This window comes from Bos grunniens, chromosome 3, assembly GCF_055505025.1.
Source record: "Bos grunniens cultivar Pamir isolate PY7600 chromosome 3, Bosgru_T2T1.0, whole genome shotgun sequence".
NCBI lineage: Eukaryota > Metazoa > Chordata > Mammalia > Artiodactyla > Bovidae > Bos > Bos grunniens.
In genome coordinates this window covers 89,488,726-89,514,757 of record NC_141167.1, presented here as the reverse complement: position 1 = coordinate 89,514,757, position 26,032 = coordinate 89,488,726, and the positions used below count along the sequence as shown (strand labels likewise).

The window sequence follows — 26,032 nt, the reverse complement described above, 5'->3', positions numbered from 1 at the left end:
CTTTCAAGTTTACACTGACCTGTAGTCAACACTCTTTGTGTTCTTATATTATTCAACCAGTTGCTTTTGTTTAAGTCATATTTCTCTAATTCTTCCACATGAGAATCATGAAAAATGTTGCCAAATGCTTTGTTAAACCCAAAGCCCTTCGCATCTGTGATCTTGCCCTCATCTAGTGGAGTGCTGAAGAATATGGGAGGGGCTGTTTACTGTTGAATTTCTTCAGCAGGTCAACTAAAAGACATTTGTACGTGTCTTTTCTCATTTCATGAGAACAGGCTAAGCATTGGGAAGGAGTGTTTTCTAAGTATCTGGGTGGGTGTGTAAAAATACAAAGCAGTGATTGTCTTTTGACAGCAAGAACTCAAGGAGGAGGATCGGGAGTGACCGGAGCGACATGGCACACTGGTTTTCAACACAGCCCAGCATTTCACTGTTCATCATCTGCTACACACAGAGCTTTAGCTGCCCACTCTTTGGCACAGTCACCCCTGAATGAAGCAAGGGTCACTCCTGGGTGTCCATTGTTATATCTTGCCATTCTTCTCAGCATCATCAGTCACTTTTGAGGATATGGGACAGGCAGGTCTGGGATACAGTCTTGCCCACTGCAGCAGAACAGGCTCCCAGAATACTGGCCCAGGTACAGATGAAGGAGCTTCAGCTGGCAGGCAGATTCGGCTTCATGGTGGGCAGGATTAACAGCCAGCCCCCCTGGCAGGAGTCTGGGTGGAAGAGCACAAACCTCATGGGAAATCTCAGTGATGTAGAATCTGGGTGGCAGGAGGTAGGTTGAGAGGAGGCTCAGAAGCAGAAAGAGGCAAACATTCACATCAGGGAGGTCTTAAAGGCCAGCAGTAAGGCCCCAGGAGCCTGGCAAGAGTGAGTCAGGATCCAGGCCCTAGAAACCAACTGTGGTGCCTGAAGTTTATAAACCAGGAAGAAAAACCCAAGGGGAGACCTAGAAATAAGATTTAGGGTACAAGGGCTAGGAATTAGGAAACAGTAGCTTGGTCACTAGAGTTAGGAGCTACATCAGGGGTAATCCAACCAATCGTGAAGGCTGTTGCTCTACCTGATCCAGTATTGCATTCAGGAGGCTTAATTATCTCCTGATTCAGGTTAATATGAGATCGAGGTTTGGAGTTCAGCATTGAACATGCAGGGGGGACCTAACAATACTGTGAGCAGGAACCTGATTGCAAGGTTGTTTTGAAGCAAAACTTGTATGTCTCCCATTGCACTTTTCCAAGAGATACAAGAGAGAAAACACAGGCTCTGGGAGAGGTGATCCATGTAGTTACTAGACTGGAAGCTTCTTGATCAGAAACTGTCTTGATCAGCATGTACCTAGGGTGTCTATCAGGACCTGGCCTCTTCTCAACAAATATTGATTGAATACATAAAGGCAGGCAAAGAGGGATGAAAAAATGGAGACACAGCTTCTGTTGGGTGGAATATTCCCTCAGGCTTTCCCAAGTTTCAGTGAAATATCCTCACCCTAAACATTCTACACCACTTACTGTTTTTATTCCATGATACCAAGCAACCTTTACACATGGACATCACCAATTAATATTGAAATCAAGTTGATTATATTTTTCTAACCAAAGGTGGATAAGCTGTATATTGTCAGCAAAAACAAGACCTGGAGCTGACTGTAGCTCAGATCATCAGCTTCTCATAGCAAAATTCAGGCTTAAACTAAAGAAAACAGGGAAAACTGCTAGGCCAGCCAGATACAACTTAAATCAAATCCCCTATTAGTATGCAGTGGAGGTAATAAATAGATTCAATGGATTATATCTGGTAGACAGAGTCACTGAACTATGGATGGAAGTCCATAATATTGTGGCAATACAAAGGAGGTGGCAAACAAAACCATCACAAAGAAAAAGAAAAGCAAGAAGGAAAAGTGGTTATCTTAGGAGGCCTTACAAATAGCTTAAAAAAGAAGAGAAGCAAAAAGTGAGGGAGAAAGGGAAAAGTATATTCAGCTAAACACAGATTTCCAAAGAACAGCACAGAGAGACAAGAAGGCCTTCTTCAGTGAACAGTGTATAAAACTAGAAGAAAACAACAGAAGGGGAAAGACTAGAGATCTCTTCAGGAAAATTGGAGCTATCAAGGGAACGTTTTGTCCAAAGATGAGTACAATAAAGGACATAAACAGTAGAGACCTAGGATGCTGAAGAGATCAAGAAGAGATGGGACCGATACACAAAAGAACTGTACAAAAAAGATCCAAATGAACTGGATTGCTACGATGGTGTGGTCAGCCACCCAGAGCCAAATATTTGAGACAACAAAGTCAAGTGGGCCTTAGGAAGCGCTGCTGTTAATAAAGCTGGTGGATGTGATGGAATTCCACTAGAACTATTCACAGTCCTAAAGGATGATGTCATTAAGGTGTTGCATTCAATATGTCAGCAAATCTGGAAGACCTAGCTGTGGCCACAGGATTGAAAAAGGTCAAGCCTCATCCCAGTTCCCAGGAAAGGTAATACTAAAGAATGTGCTAACCATCGGACAGTTGTACTCATCTGCCATGCTAGTAAGGTCATGATTAAAATCCTTCATGCTAGGCTTTAGCCTTATGCGAACCAAGAACTTCTAGATGTCCAAACTGGATTTAGAAAAGGAAAGAGGAACCAGAGATCAAATTGCCAACATCTGTTGGATCACAGAGAAAGCTAGGAAATTCCAGAAAAACATCTATCTCTGTTTCAAAGCCAAAGTCTTTGTGTGGATCATAATAAACTGTGGAAAGCTCTTAAAGACATGGGAATACCAGACCATCTTACCTGTCTCCTGAGAAACCTGTATGCAGGTCAAGAAGCAACAGTCAGAACCCTGTACGGAAAAACTGATTGGTTCAAGATTGAGAAAGGAGCACAACAGAGCTGTCTGTTGTCACTGTGTTTGTTTAATCTATACACTGAGCACATCATGAGAAATGCCAGGCTGGATGAGTTACAAGCTGGAATCAAGATAGGTGGGACAAACATCAATAACCTCAAATGTGTGGATAATGCCACTCTAATGGCAGAAAGCAAAGAGGAACTGAAGAGCCTCTTGATGAGGGTAAAGGAGGAGAGTGAAAGAGCCAGCTTAAAACTAAATATTAATAAAAACTAAGATCATAACATCTGGCCCTATTCAGTTCAGTTCAGTCACTCAGTCGTGTCCGACTCTTTGTGACCCCGTGGACCACAGTACACCAGGCCTCCCTGTCCATCACCAACTCCCGGAGTTTACCCAAACTCATGTCCATTGAGTCGGTGATGCCATCCAACCATCTCATCCTCTGACATCCCCTTCTCCTCCTGCCTTCAATCTTTCCCAGCAGCAGGGTCTTTTCAAATGAGTCCGCTCTTCGCGTGAGGTGGCCAAAGTATTGGAGTTTCAGCTTCAGTATCAGTCCTTCCAATGAACACCCAGGACTGAGCTCCTTTAGGATGGACTGGTTGGATCTCCTTGCAGTCCAAGGGACTCTCAAGAGTCTTCTCCAACACCACAGTTCAAAAGCATCAATTCTTCAGCACCCATCTTTCTTTATAGTCCAACTCTCACATCCATACATGACTCCTGGAAAAACCATAGCATTGGCTAGATGGACCTTTGTTAGAAAAGTAATGTCTTTGCTTTTTAATATGCTATCTAGGTTGGTCATAACTTTCCTTCCAAGAAGTAATCATCTTTTAATTTCATGGCTGCAATCACCATCTGCAGTGATTTTTGAGCCCCCCAAAATAAAATCAGCCACTGTTTCCCCATCTATTTGCCATGAAGTGATGGGACTGGATGCTGTGATCTTAGTTTTCTGAATGTTGAATTTTAAGCCAACTTTTTCACTCTCCTGTTTCACTTTCATCAAGAGGCTCTTTAGTTCTTCTTCACTTTCTGCCATAAGGGTGGTGTCATCTGCATATCTGAGGTTATTGATGTTATTCCGGGCAATCTTGATTCCAGCTTGTGCTCCCTCCAGCCCAGTGCTTCTCATGATGTACTCTGCATATAAGTTAAATAAGCAGGGTGACAATATACAGCCTTGATGTACTCCTTTTCCTATTTGGAACTAGCCTGTTGTTCCATGTCCAGATCTAACTGTTGCTTCCTGACCTGCATACAGATTTCTGAAGAGGCAGGTCAAGTGATCTGGTATTCCCATCTCTTGAAGAATTTTCCACAGTTTATTGTGATCCACATAGTCAAAGGCTTTGCCGTAGTCAATAAAGCAGAAATAGATGTATTTCTGGCCCCATTACTTCATGGCAAATAGAGGGGGGAAGCTGGAAGCAGTGACAGATCAAACCAGTCAATCCTAAAGGATTGAATATTCATTGGAAGGACTGATGCTGAAGCTTCAGCTTTAATACTTTGGCCACCTGATGAGAAGAACTGACTCATTAGAAAAGACCCTGATGCTGGAAAATATTGAAGGCAGGAGAAGGGGATGACAGAGCCTGAGATGGTTGGATGGCATCACCAACTTGATGGACATGAGTTTGTGCACGCTCCATGAGTTAGTGAAGGACAGGGAAGCCTGGTGTTCTGCAGTCCATGGAGTCGCAAAGAGTTGGATATGACTGAGCAACTGAAGTGACCTGAGTGACAGATTACCTCTTCTTGGGCTCTAAAATCCCTGCAGAAGGTGACTGCAGCTATGAAATCAGAAGACATTTGGTTCTTGGCAGGAAAGGAAAGCTATGACAAACCTAGACAGTGTTTTGAAAAGCAGAGGCATTACTCTGCCAACAAAGGTCCATATAGTCAAGGCAGTGATCTTCCCAGTGGTCATGTACCATTTTGAGAGCTGGAGCACCAAAAAATGGAGGCCTTTGCACTGTGGTGCTGGAGAAGACTCCTGAGAGTTCCTAGAACGTGAACATGAACTCGGGCCACTTCAGGAGATGGTGAGGGACAGGGAGGACTGGCACGCTGCAGTCCATGGGATCGCAAAGAGTCAGACGTGACTGGGCAGTTGAACAGCAACCAAGCAACCTGCTGATACAAATTAAACTTCCCTGGTCTTCATACTGGAAAGGAAGTGAATTCAACCACTAGCCATTGTTACTTTGCAGTGTTTTATTTATTGACATCTAGTTAATCCCTCAGTGGCATGTGATTAGGTGAGCAGTAGTCTGAGTCTCTGAGAGGATAAACGTAGTGGATACACTGAGAACATTCAATATTTGGTCCTTGTGATTGAGTTCAGACACTGAAATATGGGACCTACTCATGGTTAGAACCTTTTTAGCAGAAAAGTAAACTGGTGGATCATGAAATCATTGGTTTATATACCTATTTTATTTATCCTTAATATTTTAAAAAGATTGGCTCTTAGGTGTCCAGAATTGCATTCCATTTACTCCTTAGGTTCATGACCCCTCTCATGACAGTGTCATCATCGGCTCATATACTGGCTCATACAAAACTCAGATTTGTGTCTTCTCTTTAGAAATTGAAGAATCCTCCAATTGGTTCTGTTTCACTGCAAGGCAAAAGTTAGTGGCTGTTCATGCTAATCTCTGATGTTTCCCAACGGAGAGGCTTCATGTTAGCTGAAGTGTGTTACTAGACTTGGACTATTTTTCTTCGAATCCACTGGAGAGTGAACTATTGTGTCCACTTCACTGATTTACATTACCTGCCTGTCAGCATTTGAGTTTGAGAACCCTGCTCTGGGGGCAAACTCTTATGCCATCTCTAATAACTGCTGCCATTCACTGAGTCCTCATATATGCAAAGCACTGAAGTCACAGTTCTTCATACAGTTTTATCTCTTTAAATCGTATAAAACCCTATGAGGTGAGATCAGGTGTTACCTCCATTTTACAAGTGTGGAAGCTAAAGCTCAAAGAGCTGACTAACTGCTCAAGATGCTAGAACTTACGCTTTTTGACAGTGGGATTCAAACTTTGACCTGGCAGAGTCCATAGCTGAGACTTTTTAACATTACACTATGCAACCCTCCAAATCACTAATCTCGTAACAGTAGGATTCCTGCTGCCCTTCAGTGTTTCTTCCTCATACTCAGTCCATGTGGGGCTGAATTACAGGAAGAGGGGCTGAGCGCTGCCCTGCCCTCACCAGGGCTGGTGGTGGACACCCCGTCTATGCCAGTGTCAGAGGGAGTTGTGCCTTTGTTGGATCTGAGAACTATGGCTCTGCTGGGCGGGACAACAGGAGATGCTGGGGTCACTGTGACTCTGGGCAGCTGCCTATTAATCACTGGTTTTGTGTGTGTGTGGCTGGGCTGTCTCAGCGCTGTCCCACGGTTGTACCTGGGGAATCTCATATAAAGGGGCTCCAGCCCTAGGCCTGCAGCTGTCAGACCACAGAGATGGGGAAGCTGCTGCTGTGTGTTGGTGAGTGTGGTGGGTCCCAGCCCCTCAATGTCTCTTAGATCAGGAGGTGCTGGGCTTCATAAGCTTGTTGTCTCACTGGTACCCAAGGAGCATCCTGGGACTTGGGGGCCTGGATTAGGTAGAGGTGGATAGGACACAGTGAAAGGAGAAGTGATCAGAACAGTGGGTCTCAACCTTTCTCACCTTTGACCAATTAATCAGAATCTCTGAGGGAGGAACCAGGATATCACTACTTTTAAATTAGCATCCAGGGTTGAGAACTTCCCTGATGGCCCAGACAGTAAAAAATCTGCCTGTAATGCAGGAGACTTGAAATCAATCCCTGAATGAGAAAGATCCCCTGAAGAAGGGAATGGCTACCCACTCGAGTATTCTTACCTGAAGAATTCCATGGGCAGAGGACCTGGTGGGCTACAGTCCATGGGGTCACAAAGATTTGGACACGACTGAGTGACTAACACTTTCAGGGTTGAGAACCACAGGTCTGAACCTTGCTGGGACTTTCAGTGTCATGGTTGTCCCTATGCAAAGCCTGTGTGTCTACACGTAGAGTATATTGGAGTGGAAAGGAGCTTAGATAGATCTGGCTTCACCCACTCAGTGTAGAGAAGAGGGAGGGGTGTGTGTATCTGCATTTGTGGGAGCTGGAGGGTGAGCTGAGGTGTGTCACTCTGGGTGTACCCGTGAATCTGCATGTGTTTCTTCCTTTGTCTCCTGCAGGGCTGCTCCTTGTGCTGAAACACCATGATGGTGAGGAAACTGGTCCTCTCCAGAGCCAGGGAGAGTGTCCACTGAGAACTGCTCCAAGTCCAGTGTCTTCTGTGCCCACCCTGGCTCTGCGTTGGGGATCATTGACCCAGTGCAGCTCAGCAGCAAATTCTCAGTCACTGTTGGGTCTTCTCTGCCAGGATCCATACTCTTGGATCCATTCTGACCAGGGTTTCATGAGGCGTTCTTTCCCCGGGGGATGCCAACAGTGGGGGATGGACCTCCCCACAGTGTAGCTTTGGGGGGATGTGTTTGGTGGGGGTTACAGTGGACTGGCCTCTAGAGAAGTGTCCATGCCGCTGTGGATGCTGAGCTCCATCCCCACTTGGTTTCTACCAATAATGCCTGCTGTACCCTGCCAGGTGCTGCCCACAAGCTGGTGTGTTATTTCACCAACTGGGCATTCAGTCGGCCCGGCCCTGCCTCGATCCTGCCTCGGGATCTGGACCCGTTTCTCTGCACCCACCTGGTATTTGCCTTTGCCTCGATGAGCAACAATCAGATTGTTCCTAAGGATCCCCAGGATGAGAAAATCCTCTACCCAGAGTTCAACAAGCTCAAGGAGAGGTGTGTTCACTGTGTCTGTGGGGCTGTATTTTATAGGTAAAGAGGAGTAAGTCTTTTCTTCTGTTAGTCGTCACCTTTCCTCTGATCCTTGGGTCCCTCCTTCTGTCAAGGGCTCTCTGTAGTGTCCCTGCTCTGGGAGTTCCCCGTTGATCAGCACTTTGAGCTCGTCCTGCCTCCCTGCCCTTGTGGCTGCTGTGCCCCTGCCTAGGATATGCTCCTCTCTCTTCTCTGCCTTGCACCCCAACTCACCCTTCAAGCCCAGTGCTCAGGATTCTATTTTCAAATGCTTCGGAGAGAGCTGCATATCACAAAAGCTTCACAAGTGCTAGTGTTTCATTATCATTTGTCACCTGCAAATGAACCCCAAGGGAAGGGCTGGTGTCTATGGTCTTTGTACACCAGTGGCTGGGTCAGCGCCCAGCAGAGAGCTGGTGCTCAGTGTTCTCTCCCCAGGACTCTGTCGCTGTGTGCTTGGTTGTAGAACAGTGGAGAAAATCCATGTCACTAGAGCACAGCCTCTGGAGAGGAGAGCAGGGAGCTTGTCCGTCTGTTCACTGCTGTGTTTCAAGCACCTAAAGCAGTTGGAAAGTGAAAGTGAAGTCGCTCAGTTGTGTCTGACTCTTTGCGACCCCATGGACTGAGGCCTGTCAGGTTCCTCTGTCCATGGGATTTTCCCAGCAAGAATACCGGAATGGGTTGCCATTTCCTTCATCAGGGGATCTTCCCGACCCAGGAATCGAACCTGGGTCTCCCACACTGCAGGCAGACTGTTTACCATTTGAGCTACCAGAGAGGCCCAAAGCAGTCAGAGGCCCGTATTAATTGTTCAATAAACGTTTGTTGACCAAGAAAGTGAGTGAAGAGAAAATTTAGGCTGCTTTTTCTTTTCCTTTTTCTGGGAATGTCATGGGAGTGGGGCGTTTGGGGGGCTTAGACAGCCTGGGATCCTGGGTGTGATGATGTATATGTGGACTGGTTGCTGTCTCTTTTATCCTTCTTCCCCATCTTGGGCTCCACTCCTTTCTCCCTTAGGTTACTCCACCTGCTGCCCCCTTTCCCTCTCCCTCCTCCCATCCCCACTACTTCCCACTGTTCCCCAAATGACTGAATGAGAACCCACTCACCGACGCTGTCCCCCCTCACAGGAACAGAGGGCTGAAAACGCTGCTGTCCATCGGGGGGTGGAACTTTGGCACCGTGAGGTGAGTCTGTGCTATTAGGTCTTCTCTCTGGGGTTGGGGTATGGTGATGGGGGTGGGGAGCAGGCCAGCTTTACTCATTATCTCATGCTTGATAGGGGAAAGGATTAAAGTGGCTGTTTGCATTCCAAATTTGTAGGAAAAAAACCACAAGTGAGAGCTTAGGGAACTTACCATATTTCACCCAGGTGTCCCTGTGAGATGACCAGCTGGGGTGATGATCAGGTAATGGAACCAGGCATGCCTAAGTCTGAATCTGGTTAATCATTGCATGTAGGACTAGCTCCAAATTACTTAAAGTTCGGTTTTACTATACTAAAGATTTTCCAATAGGGTCTTCACTATGGAAGAGAAAATACTACAAAAAATAGAAAACAGTCAAACAGCAAGTGAATAGAAGAGCAGAGACTCTTGAACCCCTGGTCAGAGCCTGGCCCTCTGCCACCTTATGGGCCCATTAGCTCAGATATCTTTATGGAAATACTTGCCCTTGGCTTATTTTCCCTCCCCTTTATCTATATAGGCAGAGGGTCAGTGCTTGGGCAGGAGTAACCAGGTTTTCAAAGGCAGAGCTGTTCTGAACCACTGTCTCCACCCCGGGCTGAGTGTTGTTTCCATCTGGCAGGGGCAGGGGTGGTTTGTAAATCCTCCCTGGAGCGTGAAGTCCAGGACTTGGTAGAGCTTTAAGAGGGTTTGAGAGTTTCAAAGCTCTGCCTTCCTTTCCGCAGTCACATATGAACCAAAGAGGAGAGTGGTTGGGGGGAGCACGGTTATGCAGAAAGCACTCCTGGCCTCGGCCCTGGTCCCCCTGCAGGTTCACCACGATGCTGTCCACGTTTTCCAACCGGGAAAGGTTCGTCAGTTCAGTGATCGCCCTCCTGAGGACACACGGCTTTGATGGTCTGGACCTCTTCTTCTTGTACCCTGGACTCAGAGGCAGCCCTGCGCGTGACCGATGGACCTTTGTCTTCTTACTTGAAGTAAGGTTGGCTTGGCAGATCCTGAATCCAGAAGTGATTCTGTTTTGACCATGTCTGGGCCCCGGGCACAGGAGGAGCCTAAGACCAGGGGTGGACAGGAAAGTGGTGTGGACAGAGGCTGCTGAGCAGGGGCCCTGTGGAGGCCTTTCCCTCCATCACCACTGGCCTGGCCCCAGCCCTCCAGCCTGAGTGACACTTTCTCCATGCATCTGCTGGACTCCCTCAGGCAGGCTGTCTGAACTCTGCTCCTGGGCCTGCAGCCAGCCCTCTGCTCAGCGACTTACCACCCTGGCTCACGTCCCCCTTTCTTGGGAACCTGTGGGCAGGGCCTGTGTCTGACTCTTCTGGCTCCAGGGGCCCTGTTATTGTGGAAGATTGTTTCCTGGATGACTCCTGCTTTCCCCAACTTGACTCTGCTTTGTCCATTTCTCTCATCTGCCTCTCTCTTCCCAGGAGCTCCTGCAGGCCTTCAAGAATGAGGCCCAGCTCACCATGCGTCCAAGGCTGCTGCTGTCTGCTGCCGTCTCTGGGGACCCCCATGTCGTCCAGAAAGCATATGAAGCACGCCTTCTGGGCAGGTGAGTGGGTCCTCTTTTGTTGAGGGGAGGGCATTGGAGGGAAGGAGGCATCTTGGGCTCAGAACCCAGAGGTGCCCAGCACTGTCTTGGAGCTTCGATTTCCTGCCTTGCTGTGAGAACACCTGTGGGAGGTGGGCCTAGCAGGAGGGTAGGTGGGAACAAGGATTATTCCCTAAAGCCCAGGCTTTCCTGAGGAGATCAGAGGGAAGTGATGGAGCATCAGGCCACACCACAGCATCCTCTTGGGTAGAGATCTGCATTACCCGTAGCTGGGCCTCAAGGAGTGAATCCAGGGGCCTGGCCTCTGTTTTCCTGGAGTCCCCTGTGGATGTACACCAAGTGCCAGATGGCTGGCATCAGAGACATTTGTGAATTACCAACTACTGCCTCTGAAACAAAAACAGGAATGCCAAGTCAGGGCCTGTTTTCAGAGCAGAGATCTTTATGCCAAAATCACAAAATCAGTCAAGGAACTCTCATGCGTGCTAAGTCGCTTCAGTCGTGTCCATCTCTTTGCAACCCTATGGACTATGTAGCCTTCCAGGCTCCTCTGTCCATAGGATTCTCCAGACAATAATACTGGAGTGGGTTGCCATACTCTCCTCCAGGGGATCTTCCTGACCCAGGGATCGAACCCATGTCTTTTATGTCTCCTGCACTGGCAGGCAGTTTCTTTACCACTGACACCACTTGGGAAGCCCCAAGAAAGCACATAACTTTCTGGAAATGCCAGTTCTATACTAATTTTCTCAAAGCTCAAGAATCAGGTATTTACAGATAAGAAATCTGAGTTAGATGCAGAACACAAGAGGTGAAGCGGGGTGTTTCTGAATGTGATTTTATTTAGGGAGCGTGGTTTCAATGGAGAGCAGTTAGGCAGGAAAGGTGGACCCCAGTGGAGTGAATTGCCTCGTGTTGGTCGTAGAGCCATGTGGGATTGAGGGAGTTCATCTTCACCAAGCTGGGTCACCTTAGACAAATTAGGTAACTGTCTGAGTTTTAACTTCTTTATTTTATGTGTTTATTTGTGGCTGCACTGGGTCTTTGTTGCTGTGTGCAGGCTTTTCTCTAATTGTGGTGACTGGGGCTACACCTTAATTTCAGTGCACAGGCTTCTCATTGTAGTGGGTGTCTCTTGTTGCAAAACACGGGCCCTAGGTGCTTGGGCTTCAGTAGTTGTGGCGCATGGGCTTGTGGCACGTGGAATCTTCCCAGACCAGGGATTGAATCCATGTCTCCTGCATTGGCAGGAAGATTCTTAACCACTTGACCACCAGGGAAGTCCTTCAATTTCTTCATTTTAAAATAGAGACAATTGTGGTACTTAGGGCATTGGCTAAATTAAAATTAAATTAGATGATCCATGCTAACCTCCACACTGTGCCCTGATAAAGCTCAACTGCACCTCGCCATCTGGAAAGCTTTCTGGAAGAGGTGGGTTCCAGTGGCTCCTGGAATGGTAGAAAGATGGATGCACTTTTATGCTGTCTGATTACACGTGTTATTTACACAGACCTCTGCTGCACTTGTATCAGCCAGGACGCCTTTGTTTCCTGGTCTGACCCCTTGCATACTGTCCGGAGGGCATAGGTCCTGACACACTGCTGTCCCTCACTGGCTGTGTGTTCCAGGGCAGCCTCTCACATGCAGGGCACAGCTTGGGCAGTCCCCGTGGGCAGAGACGGCAGTGGTGTTGGGTGGCCGACATTCAGCTAGTTAGCTAGTTGGTGCTCTGAAAGTCTAGCTAGCATGATCTTCATACCTCCTCTTGCCCCTTACAGACTCCTGGATTTCATCAGTGTCTTGTCTTATGACTTACATGGAAGCTGGGAAAAGGTCACAGGACACAATAGCCCTCTGTTCTCTCTGCCTGGAGACCCCAAATCTTCGGTAAGAAAAGGAAAGCTGTCAGGCAGCCCAGACATGCACCCCTGAGCCAGGCCAGTGGCTCTTGGTAACAAGGAGGGGTTGTGTTCTTCCTCCCTGCAGGCATATGCCATGAATTACTGGCGACAGCTTGGGGTCCCCCCTGAGAAGCTCCTCATGGGGCTCCCCACCTATGGACGTACTTTTCACCTCCTCAAAGCCTCTCAGAATGAGCTGAGGGCAGAAGCTGTGGGACCAGCATCTCCAGGGAAGTACACCAAACAAGCTGGCTTCTTGGCTTATTATGAGGTGACGGGAACGGGAACCTCTGTCTGTGAACCTCTGTCTGTGAGTTAGGGCTCCCCGACCCGAGCCCAGGGCCAAATCAGGGACAAGGGACCAAGGCAAGACTGAAGGTTAGACATAGGACAAGGAGGTGGTTTGCTGTGGTAAGGGACATCCAGTCTCTGGGATGCTCCCTTTTCTTTTGGGAAAGTTATTTGAGTCCTTTGTAAGAGGTGAGGGACTGGGTGAAGTCTGAATGGAGGGGGACAGATATTTCACTCCTTAGAAGATTCTTAAATAATATTTAAGTCAATCCTGAATTACTATATGGCCTAAATAAACATAATTAATATTTGCAAGATATATATATATTTTTTCCCCCAAAAGTTCAAATATTTTCAAAAGTAAAAGAATAGTATAACATCCTCTCATTCCCTGATTTCCAAATGTCCTTCACCCAGCTTCAGTCATTAACCACTCTTGGCCAGTCTTGTTTTTTCTCAATATTGTTTCTTCTCCCTGATTCCTTCCTTCTCACTAGTAGATTATTCTGAAATGATTCAAAGACATCCCCCATGACAGATTCTTTCTCCTCTACCTCAATTCCACCCCCTAATCTCAACAAAGCTTGCTCTAGTGGAGGAAAGAGCCATGGACCCAGGGCAATGTGAAACACGAGGGAAGATAGTAAGAGGCATGGATTGCATGGCTGTAGGATCTAGATTAGGTGAATTCTGTGCAGAGCTGTGATGGACAATCAGAATCCTGATGGGTGGGAAGGACCTTCTAGGCAGAGGACAGCAGACGCCAGAGGGCGAGCTGTATCTTTGCTTGTGGTGGTAGTGGAGATGCTGGTGTCTCTCCAGTTTCTGCTCTGTCCTGGCTCCTGAAGATGTTTCCCTGCTAATCCAGTGAAGCATAGTTATGAGTGATGAGGGAGTGTTCTTGAAGGACATTACGTGAAAGAGATTTTGATAAACTTTTAATGACCACCCCCACCCCCAAAGGAAAAACTTCCACACCTTAACTTTGACAGCCCAAGTTGAACATGTCTACATCTTTGTAGCGTATGGTCTTCAGCTCAGGGCTGGGTACCCAAACCACACTCAATGCTTTCTTGATTATAATAACCTAGTTTTCCCTGCATTCTAGGCCTTTACAGTTATTATAGATTCTAAAGTTAGTTCGATAACTGCCTAGATGGGGCAGTTTATGTTGGTTTTAGTGAACAGAGGAGATACTTATTCATAAAAAGTCTTTGAGAAAGGAACAGGTTTGGTCAAAGGACAGTTTGTTCCTGTAGTAGTTTGGTATTGATTTTACCTAACCCTGGTTTGTTTTCTTAAGGCTACCCCCCACTCCTTAGTGTTCTTTTTGTGTATATCACAGATGTGATGGAAGGAATGTGCAGTAGTAGGGATTTTTTGGAATAGACAGGAGGTCCTTTGTGAGTGGCTTCCACACCCCCTGTTTGGTCTGCCTTCCTGTCACCCCCTGGTGAGGGATTCCTGGGTTCTTTTTCCTTGCTGTTGCTTTGCTCCATGGCACTTCACAGAACTACCCTGGTGATCTTCCTGGCAGATTTGCTGCTTTGTCCGGAGAGCGAAGAAGCGCTGGATTAATGATCAGTATGTCCCATATGCCTTCAAGGGGAAGGAGTGGGTTGGCTATGATGATGCCATCAGCTTCGGTTACAAGGTGAGACCTTGGTCCTTTCTTGCTCCAGCACAGTTTTCCTCTGGCTTCCGTGAGGCCCTTGTCTGTAGTGTGTGTGTGTGTGTGTGTGTGTATGGGTGTGTGTGTACTGCATGGAGAATGAAGGTGAGAATGACTATCTTAGATGAGTTTTAGGCATACCAGATCTAACTGGAGCTTCCTAATCAAACCTGCCCCAATCATCTTATTTTAAAAAGGAGAATTTATGGAGATACTTGAATGCTGATGAAGGTGTTTGGCCTTCATCCTGTATGCATTTTCAGGCAGAATCAGGTTTCTGAGCCAGGTATATGATTTGTGAGTTTGAAATCTTTAGACTTTAGTAATTGTGACCACCACTGCACCCTGTATCAACAGTGGTCTATGATGTTGAACCTGGCAAGTTTTTTTTTTTTTTTTTAAATAGTGAATTAAAACAGAAAAGACATGTTCCAGTGTTTCCCTAACCTGCCTCGGCTTGGAATCACCTAGATTAGATGTAGATTTAATAGATGTAGAAATTCTTAGTTCCAACCCTGAATATTCATCAGGTCCTAGAAATAACCTGGAAACTGTTTGCAGTGTATCCCCTTGTGATCCTACTGTGATCTGTGTGGCACTGCAGGTGTGCATGTGTAAGATGATAAGGGTCTGGACTAGGGAGTTTGGGAGGAGAGGCCATTGATGAGTGAGCAGTTGTCAGAAGTCTGTCACTGCCTGGATGTCGGGGCTTATTAGTAGAGGGATGTCACAGTGTCTCCTCTCATAAGTGATGTGGAAGTGACTGGTGTTGGTTGTTCTTTGGGGAACATTTGCGGTAGAAAGCAAAGATAATATGGCAGTTATCATGAAGAGACACTATGACTTCCTCTAATCCTGGGTGAGACCTGCTGTGGGGAGAGAGGTAGAGAGCATGACTTTCAGCTTCTAGGATCTAACTCTGTGGGTTTGGAAACAGAAGACACAAAAAAGGTCAGTGACTCTGGAATTATCCAGTTGGGTGGAATTAAATATATGATCCATAGGACACAGGAGAGGGTGGTGGACCCCATTGCTGGGGAAAGCCGGAAGCCAGCAGTGCAGGGTGGCCTTGCTTTGAGGGGCGGTTACAGAGCCTTACCAAGCTAGAGGTGGGTGTGAGCCCAGTGTGAGCATAATTAAGAGCTCTCATCACAGAATCTCAGCTGAAAGAAACGTAGCAGGTAATCACTGGGAGGCAGTAATCCCTGGATCTCTCAGTGTTCCAGCACTGTCCAGGCATTCTGAGTAAAGCAAACAGACCAGCTATAATTAAACAGAAAGTTTCCCCTCCCCTCTCCCCCAGAGTCCTCTCCTTACCTGCATGTATTGTAAAATCTCCTTCCCGGAGAGGCCTTATTTATTGTCCAGAGCCAAGCTCTCGGTCTCTCTAGAGGGGAAAAGGGCAAGATGTGCCTGCTTCCTGTGTCAGCTTGAGAGCCATAACTGGGATTCTTCTCCTGTGGGGCAGACTCTGCTGCACGTGCAGGTGAATGTCTGGTTGCCTTCACATCACTCTTTGGATAATTGGGGAATGGAGAGCAAACTCCAGGTGCTAATCTGACTTTTTACTGTGAGTAGAAATGGTCACTTTTTTGATCAGGAGATCTGGGGTGTGTGTGTGTATGTACATATAAAACAGGTTAATTTAGCCTATGCGTGCATGCTAAGTTGCTTCAGTCATGTCTGATTCTTTGTGAACCTATGAACTGTAGCCTGCCAGACTCCTCTATCCATGGGATTCTCCAGGTGAGAATACTGGAATGGGTTGCCATTTCCTCCTCCAGGGGATCTTCCCGACCCAGGGATCAAACCCAAGTCTCTTACGTCTCCTGCGTTGGCAGGAGGGGTCTTTACCACTAGTGGCACTTTGGAAGCCCAGTTTAGCTTAGAAGTAGGATAAAATCTCAGAATCGTCACAGTTTCAACTTAATAATTAAGCTTTGCTGTCTTTACATTTGGGGAAATTAAACCTCAGAAAGGAGCCAACCGATTTGACCAAGTATTACCAAGTCATGCAGATGTTTGCATATGAGTCTGTCTTTTCCGCTAGCACAGAGAGTGCTGGCAAAGTAATAATAAAACCTGGTTTGGGGTCTAAACTCTGCCTTTTAGTTATATCTGTGATTTAAAAACTCATGGACAAAAGACTGTGTTACTTATCTGTGAAAAGAATATGATATTATCTGTTCTATTCCTCCTTTATAGCATCATTTTGGCATGAGGTATGTTGAGGTGATTTTTTAAAAATATAAAGCAATATCTACTATTTATGATGATAATGGTAATTAGCAGTTTGGGAAGTCAGACAGTACTTAACATTTATGAACATTTACTATGTGCAAAGTATTGCTCCAAATATTTAACATGTGGGAATTAAAAAAACTTTTTTTTCAAGTTGTGGGAAAATATACATAACATAAAATTCACCATTTTACTTACTTTTTGTTACAGTTCAATAGCATTAAGTACATTGACGCTGTTGTGTAACTATCACACTTATCCCTCTCCAGAACTTTCTTGTCTTCCCAAATAGAAACTCCACACACATTGAATAGCTCCTCACTCTTCCCTCACACACCTCCTCTTAATCTCCACTTTACCTTCCGTCTGTATGAATCTGACTACTCTAAGAGCCTCTATGTGTGGAATCTTAGTATTTGTTCTTTTGTAACTGGCTTATTTCACTTAGCATGATGTCTTCCACTTCCATCCATGTTGTAACATGTGCATGTAGGAATTCTTTGGATCCTAAAAATGTTGGAAGTATTATTATACATTTTTTTTTTTTTACACAGGAGGCAACTAAGACACATAAAGTTTATGTAACTTTTTTTCAAGATGCCATAGCTAATAAGCAATAGAAGCTAGATTCAAAGACAGGCTATGTGGCTAACCATCCTGCTATACTGCCTTCTGAGAGTCCATCTGATTTTGCCATTGTACTCAGTCTGGAGGATGGTTAGAACAGCAGGTTGACTGACCACTCCTTTTTTTCAGGCATTTTTCATAAAGAGAGAGCATTTTGGGGGGGCCATGGTGTGGACATTGGACCTGGATGACTTCAGGGGCTATTTCTGCGGCACTGGCCCTTTCCCCCTTGTCCACACGTTGAATAATCTCCTGGTGAATGATGGTGAGTAGCTATGACTTGGAAGCTGGGGTTGGCAGTTGCACAAGCAGCCGCTGAGTGGGTCCCTTCTGTAAGATCTAAAGGCTTTGTTGTGGCAGAACAACAGTGAAGGAAGAGAATAAGCTTTGATGGCCAGGCCAGTCTGCTTTCTAATCTTGGTTTGGATGCTTGCTCCATTTGATCTCTCTGAGCTTTGTTTTCCCATCTACAAAATGGGAATAATCCTTATACTCATGTCAGTATTATACAAACTAAATGAGATGTGAAATGAAAGCATGCTGGCTCATGGTTAACACTCAATACATATCAGTTTATTTCTGTATTTCTTTTCCTTGCTTTCATGCAACAAACACCAGAAAAAGAAATTAAGTTTCTTTTTGATATTTCTTTGATAGTAGAGACTTCCCTGGCAGTTCAGAGATGGAACCTAACATGCTAGAGCTGCAGCATCCTTGGAGACAGTCTATAACCCTCATTTTGTGGCTCAGAAAGATAATACAGCTAGTCAGAAGTGGAAATGAGACTCCAACTTAATTCTTTACAACATGCTTTCTAGGGCAACCTCCTTGCCCTCAGCCTGGACTTTGTGCTTCCCAAAAAGGGGACACAAAAGGATTCTTCCTGTGGATTCCACAGGTTAGGAATAGGCTTCGGGGTAAGGTCTTGCTCAAGGTGCAAAGGTCAAAGCAAGGGCTTAAGCTTAGAGAACTGGCAGACTTCTGCTTGGGGTCCCTCAACAGAAATGTGGCAAACCCCACTGAGTGTCCATGGGTGCCTGGGATCATGTTTATATATTGAAGTAGGGGAGCCAGGCTTCTGTGTGCGGAGACTTTATCTGTATCCACAAGTGAATGTGTTCGTAAATCCTCCTATTCTGGCTTGGGAGCTGGTACTTGATCCTTGGAGCAGCTCTAGTTCTGCCAGTGACAGGATGGAAAGGAAGAGGTAGGAGTCTCACACTTTTCTGTTGATTTCTTCTAGAGTTCAGCTCAACTCCTTCACCAAAATTTTGGTTCTCAACTGCTGTGAATTCTTCAAGAATTGGCCCTGAAATGCCAACTATGACCAGGGATTTGACCACTGGTTTGGGCATTTTGCCCCCAGGAGGAGAGGCTGTGGCCACTGAGACTCATAGAAAGTCTGAAACTATGACTATAACCCCCAAAGGTGAGATTGCAACCCCTACAAGGACCCCTCTATCCTTTGGAAGGCGCACTGCTGCTCCAGAAGGAAAGACTGAGAGCCCTGGAGAGAAGCCCCTCACCACTGTGGGCCATCTGGCGGTGAGCCCTGGAGGGATAGCTGTGGGTCCCGTGCACCTTCAGACTGGACAGAAGGTCACACCCCCAGGAAGGAAGGCTGGAGTCCCTGAGAAGGTGACCACCCCCTCCGGAAAGATGACAGTCACCCCTGATGGGAGGGCTGAGACTCTGGAGAGGAGACTTTGACCTCTGAGGGGGACCCTGACCCGCTGGTGGGTTACTTTGGTCTTGAGACAGAAGCTGAAAAGTGGATGCTGCTCTCTGGCCCCAGGATACACTCCTCCTGCTTTTGACAACCCCTTTGTTCCCACTGATGGACTTATTTTTTGGACGACTTGATAACCCTTCCAATGAGTCCTCTCTGTAAACAAACTTGGAAGACTCTGCTGTGAATAAAGGATCCCAAGTCTGTTCTTGGCAGAAGCTGGGGGAAGCCCTTATCTTTTCTTCTTGGTCCCCTGACAGAAGCTGCCTGTGCCCAGCCATTCATGCATCATTCTTGGGGCAAACAGGCCCCAGGTCATAATGAGTTAATCTCTTCTCTCTTGAATAAACTGAAAGCATAAGAAGCCAACTGAGTTCTCTGAAGTTCTTTTCTTGAACTGACCCATGGTTGTGAATTGTCAGTTTCTTTCTTTCAAGGTCATTTTCCCCTCCTGTAATTTTTGGAAGGAGGGAATTTGTGTTTGTCCCACCCTGATATTTTCCAGTGTTGATTATGTGCTTCAGTCTCTGCAGTGAACACTGCTGACTTCACTGATGATCAGAGCCAAAATCTCCTCTAGAGTTTTCCCTATTGCTGAAGGGTGCTGAGAAAAGGAGGAGGGAGTTGTATCTTCCCGTTATATTCCCTACTTTGGAAGTCTTAGTTATCTCTGATAAAACACCTTCACCTATTCTCTGCACAAGAAGTAGTGGAGGGGGGACTTCCCTTGTGGTCCAGTGGTTAAGGGTCTGCCTTCCAGTGCAGGAGACATAGGTTTGATCCCTGGTTGGGAAACTAAGATCCCACACGCAAGGCCAAAGAAAAGAAAAGAGGTGGTGGAGGGAAAGACGCAATCAGTATATTTTAAGTTGCCTGCATACTCCTCCTGGGTCTCCTCCACAAACCCCAGTTCCTGTACTCCACACTGTTATCCACCTATGGAGTATTTTTCTGGAAATGATTGACTCTCATAAGTCAGTATAGACACAGGATCAATTTCTTGCCCTCCCCTTCTGGGAAACAATGATGCTAGTGAGTGTCAGATCTGCCATCGGTGTTATCTTTTATTTTGGAAGTGCACCAGTGCACCTCCTAGACTTTAAAGGTCTCATGAAAATATGTCCACACATGTATGGACACATGGCCCTAGGACCACATTGCCACAGCATATATCACAAATCAGTTAAGCTGTGAAACAAACCAACTGCAAAACTTAGTATCTTACAAAGCAGCTATTATATTTATTTAGCTCATAATTCTAGAGGTTAGTAATTTAGGCTGTGTTTAGGTGTGTGTTTTTTTTTTTTTTTAAGAATTCATTTTTTAAAAAAATTGAAGAGCTGGGTGGTTTGTATGTTCTGAACTTGTCTTAGCTGGTCCTGGTTGGAATGGCTCAGGCATCTACAGTTAGCTAGTGGGTTGGGGTGGGCTAGGCTGGTTTATCATGGCCTCAGCTAGGCTGACTGAGGTCTCTTTTTACGAGACCTCCCATTCTTCATCTGGCTAGTTTATAAGATTGTGGTCTCATTGTTACTAGAAAGCAACAGAGAAAGCTCCAACAGGCAATTAATTTTTAACTCTCTTCATGAAGCGTATTTACTATTGTTCCATTGGCCAAAGCAAGTCAAATGCCCAAGCCCAGAGGTAGAATGGTAGGAAATTATCCAAGTGGATACATGGAGGCATAAATAAATTGGAGGATATTACTGCAATAACAAATTCAATATTACTTTGTTTAAGAAAAGCTAAAACATACAAAATTAGGTGTTTGTGTTTGTGTGTATGTGTGTGCGTGCATGCATGCGTGTGCTTTGATAGGGCAGTTGGATGAAAGGGTTCCATGTTTGCAGTAAGGTCTGATGGAATAGAGATGGATTACATTCCATTCTGGACACTGAATTGTCAGTTTTTCTCCTACTTGTTGTATAAACCCTACCCTCATCTCCTTAAAGGTTAGGGATTATATATTTAATTGGAGATTCTTACAGTAGAAAAGAGATAGAGGGGAAGATTTTCCCACTAGCTCCTATATGGACAACAAATATTTCTGATGAGTCTTTGTGATTTTTTTCTGTCCCCTTTTCTGCATGTGCCTTATTCAACGAAAATGTGCCTGGAAGTTTATACTTATCTATGTGTTTAAAAGAATTCTAACTTATAAGCTTCCTGGTACTTATCTTTTAGCTATAAATTGGTTGGGACTTCCAGCTTCATCATCTGTCTCACAACACAGATCAGTGGACAGTCAAGGCTTACCTGTACTGGTTACCGGTAAAAGGGCAGAGGAGAGTTCAGGCTTGAAGTTACATGTTCTATTGTGAATTTATTCTGAAAGTGAACTCACTCTGACATGAAACCTGAGAAATACTGGTTTTATCTGAGGTAACTATTAGGATTTTTATACTTACGAAATACATAATAGTAAGGACAGGTATTGGGGGTAAATAGCTGTCTTTGCCATACATTGGCCCTTTGGGCCATTCACATATCTGTGCAAACCCTTCTTTTATGTTTAGAAACCACATATTATCTTCCTGGAAAATGTCTCCAAAGTCCTTACTGTTACTACATCCACCTCAAAGGGTTTTGGGGTGGTACACAGTCCTTGGGGAATTGCATGGCAGGGATAGAAATGTATGAAAGAATCAAAATTTAAAGTAAGATGCTTATAATTATCAGACTGAGAAGTCAGAGCCTGAGGAAATAATGTTCATTTTCTGTTTTACTCCACTGTACCTGCCTTGTAGTCAGTAGAGTTGGATCTCTCTCTCTCTTTTACACACACAGACATACACACACATACACACTCACACACACTCAATCTCTGCTTGCTTTTATTTGCTTTAATTTTGCAAATAGTCTTCTTCATTTGATCAACTCAATTGCTGATGCAATTCTCAAAACAATATCTTCCCAGTGTAAAGAATACTTCTTTCATACGGTAACTCCACGTCAATCTCAAGAAACACTCTGGTGGCCTCATGAGGGTCAGGTGCCAATCCTGGTATCAGACACTGTTTCTGGGAAATGAGGCTCCAAAACTAGGTCTAAGTAATGTGCCCACACTGAAACCAGAAGTGGGGGAGGGAACACACAGTGTGCCTCTCTAGAAGGAAATGGAAGTAAGAGAAGTGTGAATTCCTAAGAAAGGCTTCCGGAGCTGACAAAATCTAATATAACTCATGGTATTATCGTGCAGGCTTGTTGAACTACCATGTGCAAAGCACCTGGTATTTTGCACTCTCTGACTTAACAGCTGGAGGTATGGATTTATTTTTTGACATTTCTTGAGGATAGAGGCTAAGTTAACAGTGAGAAGGAATACTTAGAATGTTGGAGCTGAACTTAGACCCCCATCTCTAAAGTCTTTTATTTAAAAAAATATTTATTTGGCCATGTCGGGTCTCAGTTACGGCAGGCGGAATCTTTAGCTGTGGCATGTGAACTTGGTTGTGGGGTGTGGGATCCAGTTCTCTGACCAAGGATTTAACCTGGGCCCCCTGCATCAGGAGCAGGAAATCTTAGCCACTGGACTACCAGGGAAGTAGCCCTGTCTCTAGCGTCGATGGAGCATGCTGTCCTCCAGAGTACCGTGCTGCCCCATGCCTTCCCTGGATCTGGCTCAGTGCCTAGCACAACATGGACCACGAGAAGAGCTTTCTTTGGGATGCAGCAAGCAGCAATTCAAATTCAGTAAGTTTGGCTCCTGAATTTAGAGCAGGTCTTCAAGTTGGGGAAATTTTACTCCAAAAATTAGCTGGGAGTTTATTGGAAATGTCTGCAGGTGACATACTCATGTCCCTAGTCTTAACTACCATCAATTGGGGACCTCCTTTGTGGGAATAAGGGACTATTTTCTGTTGATTTTTTTGATGCTCACCCTTAATTTTTCACTGCAGTATAGCTTCGACCTACTTCTAATTTTTTCATTAATGTCTTTAGAAAGAAAACTATAATCTCTGGAGAGTGAAGATTGTGACTTTGGAGAAGGGATTGTATTGATCTCTGCATGTAGGATGATACAATACATCAAAAGAGGGCAGAATAACAGTGAGTTCTAAAGTTATAGCCTTTCCAGACCTTACTTCCCCCTGCCCAGTATCCGTGGTTTGTAAGTACTTCATTAACTTAAATACTTATAATTGCACCCTACTAATTGTACATGATTATGAATTAACAACTGAAGAGTTATGTTGTACACGAAGTCCTAGAGTCCGTCTTGAAATGTCCACTCTGAATGGGCTAAATTTCATGATTTTATGATCGTACAGTCAGTTCATTGCTGGCAAAATAAAAGCCTCACCCTTGCATCTTCCTCACACATCTCAGTTTGCAAGCCCTCAAAAATGACACCATATAATAACCAAAGGACTCAGTGGTAACAAATACTTAGATAAGCAATACATCGAAGCCTCCAATGCCTAATTGCAAGCTTTCCCCTAATGATTCCCTAAAGGTCAGGGAGCCCTAGAACCCAATACCTCCCTCTAATTCCTTGTCTTCTTTGCACTTTTCCAGATGGGTGCTGTCACTCAGACTGGATAAACCTGAGCTAAGAAATGGAGGAATTTTTCAGTTCTTGAATGATGCTTCATAAGAATTATAGCACCTGCTGAATAATCCCCACCTGACTCCTCAAACTCTTCCTACTTATTGTGACAAGAACAACTGGCCATGCCCATGGTCTTTTTAGACACTGTGATCAGTTCCCACAGGGATGTGGCTCATCATACAAACTTACTTAAGTCTGAAAGATCTGCAGTTGTCAAGGAGCAGTGTTAGTGCTTGTCTAGTCCTAGCAGACCCATTGCCATGAAGAGAAGGTGATGTGCAACTTTTGCCTAACAGGGAACAGAAGCCTGTGAAACGTTCCCCTCTGTGGTGGAAAATTCTGAGTGATTTTTCTGAGTGGAAGCCACTGTGCTATGGGCAGTAGGTGGTATGTCAGGAATCAAGTCCCTACAAGACTTTAACGCCAGTGAGAGACAAGTCAATCATTCAAATGATCATCTGAGAGAACTCAAGAGATCACACTGTGCTTTGCAGACATTGTTTTACTTGTGTGAGAAAGCAGACAGCTTAGGTACTAATATCATTCAGCAAAGATTTTTGAAGTGCAGTAATAGAGCCTGGACAGGGAGGCCTGGCGTGCTGCGATTCATGGGGTCGCAAAGAGTCGGACATGACTGAGCGACCGAACTGACTGAACTGAATAGAGCCTGGAGTGTGTGGGTTGACAAGAAGCCAGAGACATAGATGTGTCGTGGGAGAAGTCTTAGGAACTGCTGGCAAGCAGATAGTTGGTCTGTCTAACGTGGGTAGGAAGGGGGCAGCGTGCAGGCTAACAGGGGCATGACTAATAACCAGATACCAGTTGTATCTACCTAGGAAAGTGACCTGTGGATGCTATGTACTTTGCTCACTTTCTAATTTGAATTTTGAAGTCACATAAAAGCCTCCTTTCAAGATTTCTAAAAATTTTTCTTAGTTAGAAATATTGCCACTAGGTGGCAGCAGCATCAGTTCAGTTCAGTCGCTCAGTCGTGTCCGACTCTTTGTGACCCCATGAATTGCAGCATGCCAGGCCTCCCTGTCCGTCACCAACTCCCGGAGTTCACCTCACGTCCATTGAGTCAGTGATGCCATCCAGCCATCTCATCCTCTGTCGTCCCCTTCTCCTCCTGCCCTCAATCCCTCCCAGCATCAGAGTCTTTTCCAATGAGGCAACTCTTCACATGAGGTGGCCAAAGTACTGGAGTTTCAGCTTTAGCATCATTCCTTCCAAAGAATACCCAGGACTGATCTCCTTTAGAATGGACTGGTTGGATCTCCTTGCAGTCCATGATTGCATTTTATCTTTTTTAAATGGAGGCAAGAAGAAAACTAGGAGAGTATGAGAAAAGAATTAGATGATTAAATCAAATATAAATATCTTTGTTATTATCATTCAAGTTGATGCTTACATGCACACTGAAGCAAAGAGACTGCACACAGAGGCCCTATGAAAGGAAGTCATGGTTAGACAAAAGTTGAGTTCAGACAAACCAGACTTGAAATCCTCAGTTCAGTTCAGTCGCTCAGTCATGTCTGACTCTTTGCGACCCCATGGACTGCAGCACGCCAGGCTTCCCTGTCCATCACTAACTCCCAGAGCCTACTCAAACTCATGTCCAGCACGTCAGTGATGCCATCCAATCATTTCATCCTTTGTCGTCCCCTTCTCCTCCTGCCTTCAATCTTTTCTAGCATCAGGGTCTTTTCCAATGAGTTGGTTCTTTGCATCAGGTGGCCAAAGTATTGGAGTTTCAGCTTCAGCATCAGTCTTCCAATGAATATTCAGGACTGATTTCCTTTAGGATTGACTGGTTGGATCTCCTTGCAGTCCAAGGGACTCTCAAGAGTTCTCCAGCACCACAGTTCAAAAGCATCAGTTCTTCAGCACTCAGCTTTCTTTATAGTCCAACTCTCACATCCATACATGACTACTGGAAAAACCATAGCTTTGACTAGACGGACCTTTGTTGGTTGAAATCCTAGCTTTGCCTTTTATTGACTATATGATCGTGGGGAAACTAAATTAACCTCATAAATTTGTTACAATGGTTAGAGGAAATATGTGCTTGGTATAAAGTTAATGTTCAGTGAGAGTTATTACTATAAGTATAACTTCTATAGCTCTTGAGTTTTTCTTTAAGAATTTATTTCTATAAAGAAACATTAAATCATACAAGTGAAATTGGAAACTTCTTTGGGTTTATGCATAGGTAAAGAGCTTTAGGGTGGAAGCATGACAAAGTTCCAGCAACTTCCCTCTGCCAACTGCAACTTCACTAGAGAATCATTTTAGTAACTGGCCTCTTTCACTAAAAGGCTACAATCTAAAAAACTATAGGGACTTTATAGGGACTTCCTTGGTGGTCTGGTGTTTAAGAATCTGCCTCTTAATGTAGGGGACGAGGGTTTCATCCTTGTTTGGGGAACTAAGATCCCACATGCTTCAGAGCAACTAAACCCATATGCTACAACTACTGAACCCACATGCCACAACTAGAGAGAAGCCTGCTCGCTGCAACAAAAATCCTGCATGTTACAACTAAGACCTGAC

At 45.2% G+C, this 26,032-nt stretch overlaps 1 protein-coding gene across 3 annotated transcripts; it reads left to right on the top strand.

Moving 5' to 3' along the window:
* The first annotated feature begins 6,257 nt into the window (after positions 1-6,257).
* Positions 6,258-19,296, top strand: OVGP1 (oviductal glycoprotein 1). Of its 3 annotated transcripts, none has more exons than XM_086391787.1 (11): positions 6,258-6,371; positions 7,092-7,121; positions 7,502-7,706; positions 8,852-8,908; positions 9,720-9,885; positions 10,339-10,463; positions 12,245-12,353; positions 12,453-12,638; positions 14,196-14,312; positions 17,328-17,463; positions 18,442-19,296. In XM_086391787.1, the coding sequence occupies exons 1-11, from the start codon at positions 6,347-6,349 to the stop codon at positions 18,906-18,908; spliced, it is 1,623 nt and encodes a 540-aa protein (XP_086247913.1). In that variant the 5' UTR covers positions 6,258-6,346; the 3' UTR covers positions 18,909-19,296. The 3 variants fall into 3 exon arrangements, with proteins under 3 accessions (XP_086247913.1, XP_086247912.1, XP_086247914.1); XM_086391786.1 differs by having other exon boundaries at positions 7,502-7,742; XM_086391788.1 differs by lacking the exons at positions 6,258-6,371; positions 7,092-7,121 and having other exon boundaries at positions 8,739-8,908.
* Positions 19,297-26,032: the final 6,736 nt, after the last annotated feature.